We start from the raw sequence: 13926 nt of genomic DNA on the forward strand, positions 1-13926 counted from the left end.
TGAAATAAGAGAGGCTGGAAAATAAAATCAACCATTGGTAATTTTTAGCAGCTGATAAGTGAGTGAAATTGAAAGATTGTATAACTTTTTATTTTTGTATCAAATCTGATACCAACCAATAAAAATCGATTGGTGTTAAAACTATGAACAACAAGTGTTATCCACTTACATTCTTTCTAGAAACCTCTTGCATCTACATGTTCTTTGCCAACTCTTTTAAATTGTTAAAGACGCAAATTTCCATTATGATGTTCCCTAAAATACTTCAGAATAGGATTTAATTTAACCAATTTGTCAAATTCCTGAACTCTCATGGCGTTCTTAATATCCCGTATATGTTCTAAGATTCTAACACGAAATTTGCTTGATGTTAAGCCAGCATAAATCAATTTACATGGGCATGTAGCCATGTAAATAATTCCAGTTGAACAGCAGTTTATATGATGAACTATCTGAAAAGTTTTAGAACTTGTTGAATGACAAAATTCGAAAGCTCTATCAACCTAAGAACAAGTGCTACTGTATGCACTTGGGAAACATCCCCATTTTGTGCCACAAGATCCAAACAATGGTTCCAGAGCTGGTGGAATATAATGACTATGTACAAAGAAATCCTTTAGAATTTTAGAACATAATGAAGTGGTGGAGGGAGTTGATGTAATAGATCTTCTTATAATGACATCTGACTATAAAATCGGCCAATATCTTTTAAACATATCCATCATTTCCCTCCATTGAGCGTGGGGGAAGAGGTAATACATCTTACCTGATTGTCATTGGTTATACGTGTAGTTGGTTGTAACAATTCATCCCTTGATGTATAACAGCTGATTGGTGGGGGTGCCAGGTGTCGTTCCCCATAAATCTGATATTGATCACCTGTTCAGAGGATAGGTCTTCAATATCAATTTAGTGGAAAGCCGCTCTAAATTCTTGTTTAGATGAGCAGAATAGTATTGCAGATCAGATTGTGCTTTCTTCAAACATGAGGCAGAGAAAAACAGTGGGGCCAATGACTGTGAAATGTATACCAATAAATAATTGTTTTATATGATGCAGAGTTGCTGGCCTACATTGACATTTCAAGTGCAATCATATAAGGACCAGTCTTTCCCTAGTAATAAAGACTGAACACCATTATTTATGATCGGTATTTAGAAAACAAAAGAAACCCCTTTGTGTTTATGTTCAGTCAAGTAGCATTTGCAACGTATTTACCTACAAAGTAATGACATTAAAGAGGACCTTACACAACATTTTTCATATTTAACTGGACGCACAATGTAATAGTGGCTGCAGAGTGTAAGAAAACATTTTATTTATTTTTTTATTTCGAATTCTCTATTGCAGAAATATCAACAATCAAAATATTTGGCATTTAATGAGTTAATTTTTGTTAAGTCCAAATGGGTATTATCAGATAGGTTTCACTGGGGGCGTGTACTTCTGCTTCCTATACAGTGGTGGCCAAAAGTATTGGCACCCCTGCAATTCTGTCAGATAATACTCAGTTTCTTCCTGAAAATGATTGCAATCACAAATTCTTTTGTATTATTATCTTCATTTAATTTTTCTTCAATGAAAAAACACAAAAAGAATTGTCCTAAAGCCAAATTGGATACAATTCCACACCAAACCTAAAAAAGGGGGTGGACAAAAGTATTGGCACTGTTTGAAAAATCATGTGATGCTTCTCTAATTCGTGTAATTAACAGCACCTGTAACTTACCTGTGGCACCTAACAGGTGTTGGCAATAACTAAATCACACTTGCAGCCAGTTAACATGGATTAAAGTTGACTCAACCTCTGTCCTGTGTCCTTGAGTGTACCACATTGAGCATGGAGAAAAGAAAGAAGACCAAAGAACTGTCTGAGGACTTGAGAAACCAAATTGTGATGAAGCATGAGCAATCTCAAGACTACAAGTCCATCTCCAAAGACCTGAATGTTCCTGTGTCTTCCGTACGCAGTGTCATCAAGAAGTTTAAAGCCCATGGCACTGTGGCTTAACTCCCTAGATGTAGACAGAAAAGAAAAATTGACGAGAGATTTCAATGCAAGAAAAAAGAGGAATTCAAAGAAAAGAACACGGTCCCTACAGTCAAACATGGCGGAGGTTCCCTGATGTTTTGGGGTTGCTTTGCTGCCTCTGGCACTGGACTGCTTGACCGTGTGCATGGCATTGTGAAGTCTGAAGACTACCAACAAATTTTGCAGCATAATGTAGGGCCCAGTGTGAGAAAGCTGGGTCTCCCTCAGAGGTCATGGGTCTTCCAGCAGGACAAAGACCCAAAACACACTTCCAAAAGCACTATAAAATGGTTTGAGAGAAAGCACTGGAGACTTCTAAGGTGGCCAGCAATGAGTCCATACCTGAATCCCATAGAACACCTGTGGAGAGATCTCAAAATGGCAGTTTGGAGAAGGCACCCTTCAAATATCAGGGACCTGGAGCAGTTTGCCAAAGAAGAATGGTCTACAATTCCAGCAGAGCATTGTAAGAAACTCATTGATGGTTACCGGAAGCGGTTGTTCGCAGTTATTTTGGCTAAAGGTTGTGCAACCAAGTATTAGGCTGAGGGTGCCAATACTTTTGTGTGGCCCATTTTTGGAGTTTTGTGTGAAATGATCAATGATTTGATTTTTGCTTCATTCTCTTTTGTGTTTTTTCCTTGCAAGCAAATTAAATGAAGAAAATAATACCAAAGAATTTGTGATTGCAATCATTTTCAGGAAGAAACTGAGTATTATCTGACAGAATTGCAGGGGTGCCAATACTTTTGGCCACCACTGTATGACATTGCTCAATCATAAGCAGGCAGCAACCAAGGGAAAGAAGAACACCCATCATTGCTCAGAGCAGGTTTCTCAGTGTGTGAGACATATAATGTCAGACAGCCCTGATCTCCTGGTGTAACCTTGTGCATGATCAGATGATTCATTTTTTTGGATAACTTTCCTCTCAATAATAAAGGTACGAACACTAAACCACTGATAAAAAGAAGATACATTTGCTAACACTTTTTGCCAACCTGCTGGGTTTTCTGCAGTGGCCATTTTACTACTGCCAAGACATTGCACTGGAGCATGGAGAACTGTCAGTAGCGGCCTAAGGTGGTAGAGATGTCTGCTAAATGTGTGAATGCAATTTTACCATAGATAGCAATTGGAGCAGTGCATGATAAGCAATACAGTGTACTTATACATGTACTGGGAATGTTCCATATTGGTCATAATTACGTATAAATTATAACATTGTGCTTGAAAGTAAACACAGGTTTATTGTTCATTAAATTCATTTTATTTATTTAGGGTTTTTCCAATGTTTTTGGGGCATTTTTTTTTCCAGACGTTTTCTGGACTTTTTTTTAAAATTCCATTCAACAATGACGAAACTGCTGTGGGTGTTTAAAAGCAAAAATGCTCAAAAAAAAAAAAGAATAGTCGGATCACTGCTTTTAATCACTTGGTGTCTTAATCTAAAGCCGTTAAATGATGCTCAAGAGCCTGAAAATATGAACGTCAAGTCGTTTCTACATAGAAATGCAAGTGTTCATTCTTTTCAGCGTTTTCAGGCTTCTTTTTCAGGTGGGTTTTGGAGCGGATACAACTGAAAAAGACGTCATGTGCAGGTACTCATATAGGGTTTTAGTGTACCACAAAAACCTAATTCATCTGCAAAGTACTCTTAATCATTCTGTACAGCAGGATGACACTTTTAATCACTTCACTGACATTTTTTTTAGTTAAAAGGTAAGCAAAAAAATATACAAAATATACCGTGAGTGCACAACCTGCAGCATTTGACACATTTCTGTGCGGCCCTTAACTATCTAGAAGCAGCCTGACAGTGTCTGGTGGCTGCTTGCTTGTATTTTCCATGTTAGGGAGTTGGAGTTGAGGCGTTAATGAGTATTTTCCATCCATATTTGTAAGGCAAAACCAGGAGAAGGGGAAAAATGCAGAAGTGGTGACGTGTTTCTATTATACTTTTTCTTGATTGTTTCTCTACTGGTTTTGGTTTACAAATACTGATGTGAAATACTGACCAAAATACTGCTGTGTGAACATAGCCTTAAAGGGAATCTGTCAGCAGGTTTTTATTATGGAATCTGAGAGCATCATGATGTAAGGGAAGAGACCCTGATTCCAGCAATGTGTCAGTAGGCTGTGTTTTTCTGTTTTAATATAATCAGTTTTTTATCAGCAGGAGATTATCACTATAGGACAACTGGTCTCGTGCATCCTAGTGCAATCACGCTGCCACTGATTATCAGCCTTCTGTCAATATACTATGTGCACAGAAAGTAACCAGTCAGTGTTGTGGGTGGGGTTACCCATGGCTCAGCATTCCGAGCTCTGCTAGTTCTGCAGCAGAGAAAACTGTGATTCTGTCGCAACTGCTGCACCCAGTAAGCTTAAGCGATACATCACTGTAATCATGGTGTCTACAGCTACATTATGCTGCTGTCAGATTACAGATTGCATAGAAAAACCTGCTTACATATTCCTTTTACATATTCCTTTTATTGGAATATGTCATTATCTAGGTGAGGAGTAGATGAAGTAAAGAAGTGGCCATATCGGAGTGCTGCCATAATCTTTGCAGATTATGGGAGAATGGAAACACTATGTCAGAATCTCTCATAAACCAGAGGTGTATCTAGGTTTTCCGGCATCCATGGCAAGAATTCAGTTTGGCGCCCCTTTCAAGCGGTTTGAGTAGTCCTCATGTGACCAGTCATTCATATGCAATTTGCACACTTACAGTCACGCGCCGACTACCTGCTCTGCCTAATTCTAGCTGCTCTTCCTGTTTCTGCACTCACCCCCCTTCTCTCCATACTGTGTTCGCACCCATCCTCCCTCGCTCCCCATACTTTGTCCACACCCACCCCCCTCACTCCTCATACTTTGTCAACATACATTCCCCCTTCACTCCCCATACTGTGTTCGCACCCATCCCTCCCTCGCTCCCCACACTGTCTCCACACCCATCCTGACCCCTCGCTTCCCATACTGTGCCCGCACCCATCCCCCACTCGCGCTCCTTACTGTGTCCTCAAATTTCTTCCCCCGTTTGCTCCCCATATGGTGTCCACATTCACTCCCCCTTCACTCCCCATACTGTATATGCACCCCTCCACCTCGATCCCCATACTGTGTCCGCATACATTCCCCCACACTCTCTCCCCATACTGTGTACTCACATTTCTTACCCCCTTCCTCTAATTACAATAAATCTTCGCAGTGTCGAGGAGTGACGTCAGCAGTGTGATCACATGACCTGATCACGCTGCTGATGTCACCCTGACCCAGAAGTGGCAGCAGTCAGAGCTGCAATTGTACTTGCACCTGAAAGACGCAAGTACAATTGATAACTGGGAGCTGGTGCGCCGCACCTTATCTGAGTCGGCTGTCATGTTGACAGCCAGCTCAGAGAATGGCCAACACCCACTACAGGGGGGTGGCAAAATGCAGTTGCCGGTGAGACACCTTGGACTGCCGCATCTTTATGGTGCCCCATTGCTGGCTGTGCCCGGGGCAAATGTCCCGCCTGCCGCCCCTGCACAAACTGTAATGGAGAAAGCTGAATCCATGGCTTCTTCCTTTCTGAATGTGTGTGGGAGAAAAATGGACCTCCACCCTCCAAATAGGTTGGAGTTCTGAAAATGGAATCAGCACCTATAAGATATTTCTGCTTTGATGTTTGAGGTTTAATTGTGGCCCCTGGGGTTGGTGCAAACTATCAATGTGACCAAAAAATGTTGTGCACCACTAAAATATGCTGTACCAAATATTTGTTATTCCATCTTTAGAATTTAATTTGCATTTATTTTAGATCTTTAGTTACAAAGCTAATATTTTTCTATTATATTATTTTCTTTGCTTCATGAATTGCTCTGCAGCCCAGGTTGCTGTGTTCGTCCTTCCATGCCCTACAACTCTTCTCGTAGTCTCCCTGATGACGTGCTCAATTTTGTAAAGTTACATCCCTTAATGGAGGATTCTGTTCCTTCTGTTGGAGGTTTTCCCTGGATAACACGTACATTGTCACGGTAAGAAAAATATTTTTGTTTAAAACTGAATATGATTGCTCTGAATAAATTAAAATTATTATCCCACATATTGCTAAATGTTTTGCTTTTCCAATTTGAAAGTTTTATTTTTATTATCAACACAAAAGTAAAGAAATGGACATTACTACTAAGAAAAATCATAAATGTGCAGAGGGATTGAAGTGCATGTGGGAACAGGAGGCATTATAGATTGAAATATAGGGACAAGTTAAAAAAAAAACACAAATTGTTCAAGTCCAGATATTATGAATACTTAGGAGTCCTGCTGTATATATTATAGGGATCTAGCCAGGTATTGATCAGTATATGGCAAGCAATGGCAGTGTGATGCTAGGTGGACGATAGTGGGATCTGCAGGATATACAGTGGCACCCCTAGTCAAATTTGCTATTATTGTGAACAGTTAGCAAGTTGAAGATGACATGACAGTGGGTATCTGCGAGTCATGGGGTTAAATATATCCCTCCCATAACTAACTGACCCCCTATAAAATAAACACACCACTCATTATATGTTGGATTAAATTGGCCACAGCAGCCGTTTATTAACATACTAGATGGTGGCCCGATTCTAATGCATCGGGTATTCTAGAATAGGTATGCGGCCGACCGGGTGCAATCAGCAGAACTGTGTTTAAATTTGGCGCCAAAATCGCTGATTGGTCGCGTTCGGCAACCACGACCAATCAGCAAAGCGGTGTTTAAATTTGGCGGCAATATCGATGATTGGTCGCGGGCGGCGGCCGCGACCAATCAGTGAACCGTGTTAGTGAGGACTGGAGAGCGTGTTTAAATTTGGCACCAAAATCGCTGATTAGTCGCGACCAATCAGCAGAGCGGTGTTTAAATTTGGCGCCAATACTGCTGACTGGTCGCGGCCGCCGACCGCGACCAATCAGCAGAGCGATGCAGAGCGGGGTTTAAATTTGGCGCCAAAATCGCTGATTGGTCGCCGGCCTCGACCAATCAGCAGAGCGGTGTTTAAATTTGGCACCAATAATGCTGATTGGTCACGGCCGACAACCACGACCAATCAGCAGAGCGGTGTTTAAATTTGGCACCAATAATGCTGATGGGTCGCGGCCGGCGACCGCGACCAATCAGCAGAGCGGGGTTTACATTTGGCCCCAATGCTGCTGATTGGTCGCGGCCGGCGACCGTGACCAATCAGCAGAGAGTTGTTTAAATTTGGCACAAAAAACGCAGATTGGTCGTGGCCGGTGGTTGCGACCAATCAGCAGAGTGAGGTTTAAATTTGGCGCCAATACTGCTGACTGGTCACGGCCGACAACCGCGACCAATCAGCAGAGCGGTGTTTACATTTTGCGCCAATACTGCTGATTGATCTCGGCCAGCGACCGCGATCAATCAGCAGAGCGTTGCTTAAATTTGGCGCCAATCTCGTTGATTGGTCGCGGCTGGAGTCCGCAACCAATCAGCAGAGCGTTGTTTAAATTTGGCGCCAATCTCGCTGATTGGACGCGTCCAATCAGCACAGCAGTGTTTAAATGTGGCGGCAAGATCGGTGATTGGTCGCGGCCGCTATTTAAATGTGGCGCCCAAATCGGTGATTGGTTGCGGGCAGCGGCCGCGACCAATCAGCAGAGCGGTGTTTAACTTTAGCGCCAAGATCACTGATTGGTCGCGTGCTGAGAGCGCGACCAATCAGCGAATCGTATTGGTGAGGAGAGGGGAGCGGAATCGTATTAGTGAGGACCGGGGAGCGCCGCTGCCTGTGCGGCTACTTCTGCTGCGAGAACCCGGGACATGAACGGGCGCTCGGAGCAGAAGTATCCCGACCCGCAGCGCCGCTCCCCGGTCCTCCCATCACACCCTAGCCGCTGATGTCCCCACAGTACCCGCATGGTGTTACAAAGGTCCAGACATTTGTGTTAAAAATCGCTCCTTCCCGGCCACTGTGCTTAGGGCGCGCGCACTCTCCCTCCCTCTTAAAGGGGCCGCGCGCCGTCCTAAGGAGTCCCCGGCCAATGGCCGGAGGACTTCACCATATATAAGGCACCTCCTCCAAAATGGAGGTGCCCGAGCAATGTTGTTGCACTGTTCACTACTCTGCTTCAGCCCTCAGGTCCCGTTGCCAGTTACCTGCCAGATACCTGCCAGATTCCTGTCAGCTTGCTGTCTTATTCCTGCCTGATATTCTGCTACCTGCCTGCTAGCCTGAGGTCCGACGGTCTGCCTTACAACTCCTGTCAGTCTGTCTAAGGACCAGCTTGCCCGCTCACCTGGGAGCGCACATCTGCTACCTGCCTGCTAGCCTACCTGGAGGCTCCGCCGTCACGTGCTGTGACCACCTGCCTGTCCAGTGACTCCTGCCCGCTCACCTGAGAGCGCTCATCTGCTGCCTGTCTCCTAGCCTACCTGGAGGCTCTGCCGTCACGTGCTGTGACCACCCGCCTGTCCAGAGACTTCTGCCCGCTCACCTGGGAGCGCTCATCTGCCGCCTGTCTATTGGTCTTCCTGGAGGCTCCGCCGTCACATGCCGTGACCACCCGTTTATCCAGAGACTCTCGCCTGCTCACCTGGGAGCTCACGTCTACCATCAGCCGCCACAGGTCGTACCAACCCTTTACCCAGAGACTGCCCCGGTCACTTGCCGTGACCATCTGCCCGTTCATCCAGAGACTGCCCCGGTCACTTGCCGTGACCATCAACCCGTTCATCCAGAGACTGCCCCGGTCACTTGCCGTGACCATCTACCCGTTCATCCAGAGACTGCCCCGGTCACTTGCCGTGACCTCCTGCCCGTTCTTCCAGAGACTGTCCCGGTCATCTGCTGTGACTGCCTGCCTGGTCGCCACCCGCTCCCTTACAAGGACCGCCCCCTTGTATAGTAGCTCAGAGGTTCCGCCTCCCAGACCCGTTACAGTTTGCTCGGGCCATGGAACCCGGTGGCACCCAAGCTCCCTCGCTCTCGGACCTGTGTCATGAACTGTCCCGTCAGAGGTCCCAACAGGAGTCCATCCTGGGTCACCTGCGGAATGTCAATTCTCGCCTGGACACTCTGACTGCTCCGCCAGCAACCTCCGCCAGTGCCATGACTCGCAATCCGGCAGCTCCGCTGCCCACTAATACCATGGTATCCTACCCCGGACCCCGGCTTTCTGCACCTCCTCGCTTCGGAGGCGACTCCGCCCAGGCTCGGGGCTTCATAAATCAGTGCACCCTGCACTTTGAACTATTGTCCCACCAGTTTAACTCCGACCTGGCCAAAATTGCCTTCATCATGTCCCATCTCACCGGGGAGGCCCTGGCCTGGCTAAATCCTCTATGGGAGAGAGGAGACCCCCTGGTATCCGACTTGCCTGCCTTTCTCACGGCTTTCCGGAAAGTCTTCGACGAACCCGGACGGAAGACCTCATCCGCATCATCACTGCTACGCCTCCGTCAGGGAGGTCTCACCGTGGGCCAATATGCCATACGGTTCCGTACCCTTGCCTCGGAGCTGGCCTGGGATAACGACGCTCTGGTATCCGTCTTCTGGGAGGGTCTGTCAGGCCGTATTAAAGATGAACTTGCCGGTCGGGACATTCCTACCACTCTCGATGACCTAATAACTCTTGCCACCCGGATTGACCTACGGTTCCAGGAGCATGCCAAAGAGGTCACCCGTGAGAGGAGGTTTCCACGTCTAGCTCCTACTTTTCAGAAACCCGTCACTCCCTCCGTCTCTCCCCAGGTAAACTCTCCTGAGCCTATGCAGGTCGACCAGACCAAGATGGTCAAAACCCGTCAGGACTTATGCCGTGCCGAGGGGAGCTGCTTCTAATGTGGCAGTAAGGAGCACCGGATCCGTGCCTGCCCGGAGAGGTCGGGAAACGCCTGTGTCTAGGTTCGCTCAGAGAGGTCGACCTAGACAAGAATAAATCCTCTCCATCTCTGCTGCTGTCAGTCTCAATCGTCTGCGGGGAGAACTGTTATTTCGAACTAGCCCAACTTGACTCTGGAGCAGCCGGGAATCTTATTTCACAGTCCCTGGTAGAGAAATTCCGCATCCCCACCAAACCTCTGGCTGTACCCTTGTCTGTTGCTGCCGTGGATGGGGGTCTCTTACCACGCCCCATCCAACTCATCACCGAATCCATTACTCTGCAGGTGGGAATGCTGCATTCTGAGAGTATCTCCTTTCATGTTCTGCCTGGACTCTCTCACGCCCTCTTGCTCGGTCTACCTTGGCTCCAGAGACATGCACCCGTGCTTGACTGGCAGACCGGAGAGGTCCTTCGCTGGGGACAGGACTGCCATAAGACCTGTCTGGTTCCCGTCCATCCCGTCCGTCCTTCTCCTACCCCAGCTAATCTACCTGGACTTCCGATTCCTTATTGGTCTTATGCTGATGTCTTTAATAAAAAGGAGGCAGAGACACTACCCCCTCATAGACCATACGACTGCCCTATCGACCTGTTACCCGGTACTACTCCTCCCCGTGGGCGTATTTATCCATTATCCGCTGCTGAGACCCGGTCGATGTCCGAATATATTGAGGAGAATCTGGCCAGGGGATTCATCCGGAAATCTACCTCCCCGGCGGGAGCAGGCTTCTTTTTCGTCAAAAAGAAGGACGGTTCTCTCCGTCCCTGTATAGACTATAGAGGCCTTAACCAGATCACGGTGAAGAATAAGTACCCCCTTCCGCTCATTCCGGAGTTATTTGATCGTCTGAGGGGGGCTAGAATCTTCACCAAACTGGACCTCCGTGGGGCGTACAACCTGGTTCGTATCCGTCAGGGGGATGAATGGAAGACGGCATTCAACACCCGGGACGGCCACTATGAATATCTGGTAATGCCCTTTGGTCTCTGTAACGCTCCTGCCGTCTTTCAAGAGTTGGTCAATGACATCTTCCGAGACCTTCTCTACTCCTGCGTAGTGGTGTACCTGGACGACATCTTGGTCTTCTCTCCGGATCTCCAGACTCACCGGAGGGACGTTCGTCAGGTCCTGCTCAGGCTCAGGCAGAATCACCTCTTCACTAAATACGAGAAGTGCCTCTTTGAGCAGACCTCGCTTCCGTTTTTGGGCTACATTATTTCTCAGACCGGCCTACGATTGGATCCAGAGAAACTGTCTGCCATCGAGAAATGGCCTCGACCGGAGGGGTTGAAGGCCATTCAGCGGTTCCTGGGCTTCGCCAACTACTACCGCCTCTTCATACCACACTTCTCTTCCCGGACTGCCCCAATTTCCGCGCTCACCCGTAAGGGTACTAATCCCAAAGAGTGGCCGCCCGAAGCAGAGGAGGCCTTTCTTTCCTTAAAACAGGCCTTCTCTTCCGCCCCGGTGCTGCATCGCCCGGACGGCAACAAGCAGTTCTTCCTGGAAGTTGACGCCTCCTCCTCTGGAGCCGGAGCGGTACTTACTCAAAAATCATCTTCTGGGAGGATGGTAACTTGCGGCTTCTTCTTTAAACTCTTCTCCTCCTCAGAGCGCAATTATTCCATTGGAGACCGAGAGTTATTGGCCATCAAACTGGCATTGGAGGAGTGGCGTTACCTGCTCGAGGGGGCTCTTCACCCGGTAATAATTTACACTGACCACAAGAACTTGGCTTACCTCCAGCATGCCCAGAGACTTAACCCGCGCCAAGCCCGGTGGTCCTTGTTTTTTGCTCGCTTTGATTTTGTTCTTCATTTTCGCCCGGCTGACAAAAACGTCAAGGCGGACGCCTTGTCTCGATCCTTTCTGGTGTCTGATCTCGAGGAAGATCCGAAACACATCATCGATCCCGCCAGAGTAATGCAGGTGGCTCCCGTGAGTCTAAATCGTCTCCCTCCCGGAAAGACGTTCGTATCAGTACCTGATCGGGAGAAGATCCTTCACTGGGGTCACTCGTCTAAACTGGCTGGCCATGCCGGTCAGAAAAAGACCCTCCAGCTTATTACCCGGCACTACTGGTGGCCTACCCTGCACAAGGACGTAATAGACTTTGTTTCTGCCTGTGTGTCCTGCGCCCGCAACAAGGTTCCGAGACATCTGCCAGCCGGTCGCCTCCTTCCGCTTTCTGTACCTGCTGCCCCCTGGCAGCATATAGCAATGGACTTTATAACTGACCTCCCAATCTCTGCCGGTTGTACGGTCATTTGGGTGGTCGCTGATCGCTTCTCCAAGATGGCTCATTTCGTTCCCCTGCCAGGCCTCCCGTCTGCACCCGAGCTAGCTAAAGACTTTATTCGTCACATCTTTCGTCTTCATGGCCTGCCCCTCCACATCGTGTCGGATCGTGGGGTACAGTTCACCTCACGCTTCTGGAGAGCCACTTGTAAACTGCTAGACGTCACCCTGGACTTCTCTTCCGCTTACCACCCACAGTCCAATGGTCAAGTGGAGCGGATCAATCAGAACCTGACCAGTTACCTCCGGCACTTCGTTAATGCCCATCATTTAGACTGGGTGGATCTCCTACCATGGGCCGAGTTCTCTTATCACAATCACGAGAGCGAATCCTCCTCCAAATCCCCGTTTTTTGTAGTCTTCGGTCAGCATCCTCGGATTCCTTTTCCTGTCTCCACCTCTGTGGACAACCCGGCTGCGGAATCTCTCGTTAGCAAATTTTCCTCCATTTGGGAGAGTACCCGATCCGCACTCCTTCAGTCGTCCGAACGGATGAAAAGACACGCTGACAAAAAACGCCTGGATCCTCCACAATTTCGTCCTGGAGATAAAGTCTGGCTCTCATCTAAATATGTCCGACTCAAGATACCTTCTTACAAGTTAGGGCCTCGGTTCATCGGTCCTCTGGAGGTCATCAGTCAGATCAACCCGGTGGCCTATAAATTGAAACTCCCGGCCAACTTACGGATCCCTAACTCCTTCCATGTATCTCTCCTCAAACCTGTGGTACTTAACTCTTTTTCCAAGTCTACAGGTACGCCTCCTGCTCCGGTTTCTGCTGAGGACGAGTTTGAGGTAGAGAACATTCTTGCCACCAAAAGGGTAAGAGGAAAGACCTTTTTTCTAGTAGATTGGAAGGGGTTTGGTCCTGAGGAGAGAACGTGGGAGCCCCGGGAGAACATCCATGCCCCTCTTATCCTTGCTAAATTTCTGTCTGGCCTAAAAAAGGGGGGGCCTAAAGGGGGGGGTACTGTAGCGCCGGCGTCCCTGCCCTCTGCTAGGCAGGGACGCTGTTCCCCTCACCTCTCTGCTCCGTGCCCGGCGTCCTCCTCCCGCTCTACTGGCGGCGCGCTCTCCTTCCCGGCCACTGTGCTTAGGGCGCGCGCGCGCGCTCTCCCTCCCTCTTAAAGGGGCCGCGCGCGCCGTCCTAAGGAGTCCCCGGCCAATGGCCGGAGGACTTCACCATATATAAGGCACCTCCTCCAAAATGGAGGTGCCCGAGCAATGTTGTTGCACTGTTCACTACTCTGCTTCAGCCCTCAGGTCCCGTTGCCAGTTACCTGCCTGTAACATACCTGGCGGCGTCCTTGCATGGTGGTCCATCTCCCACTGTGCAAGAGCGCGCACTTGATCTCCAGTCCAGAATGTCTCTCTGGCTTCCTTCCATGCTGTCTGTTTGTGTCTGTGTCTGCTGCTTAAGGGCGGCGCCCGATCACTTCCTGCTTTTTGTACCTGCTGTGGGTCACACCCCTTGTGCGTCCTCAGCCTATTGCTGTCTGTCACCTGGTATATAGCTCAGCTGCTCCCATCTATCCCTGCCTGAGCATAGTGTTTCTTTCAGTGTGTGCCTTCACTCTGAAGATGCCAGGTCCCGTTCTTTGTCTCCTGTCTTTCGGTATAAGTTCCCGTGTCTGAACTGAGTCCTGTCTATGTCTCCTGCCTTGCGGTATCAGTTCCCGTGTCTGAACTGAGTCCTGTCTGTGTACTCTTGCCTGCT

The 13926-nt window shown here is 48.1% G+C and overlaps 1 protein-coding gene across 1 annotated transcript in view; it reads left to right on the forward strand.

Annotated features, from left to right (window-relative positions):
- The window catches only part of SEMA6B (semaphorin 6B), a 229896-nt gene that overhangs the window by 162515 nt on the left and 53455 nt on the right, over positions 1-13926 (forward strand). The window contains exon 12 of the mRNA XM_073686360.1: positions 5911-6060. Within this exon, the coding sequence (XP_073542461.1) occupies positions 5911-6060 (150 nt within the window). The remainder of the gene's footprint in view (positions 1-5910; positions 6061-13926) is intronic.

Source organism: Phyllobates terribilis, unplaced genomic scaffold (genome assembly GCF_046119375.1).
Source record: "Phyllobates terribilis strain yellow unplaced genomic scaffold, ASM4611937v1 Scaffold_1__5_contigs__length_1240528914, whole genome shotgun sequence".
Classification (NCBI taxonomy): domain Eukaryota; kingdom Metazoa; phylum Chordata; class Amphibia; order Anura; family Dendrobatidae; genus Phyllobates; species Phyllobates terribilis.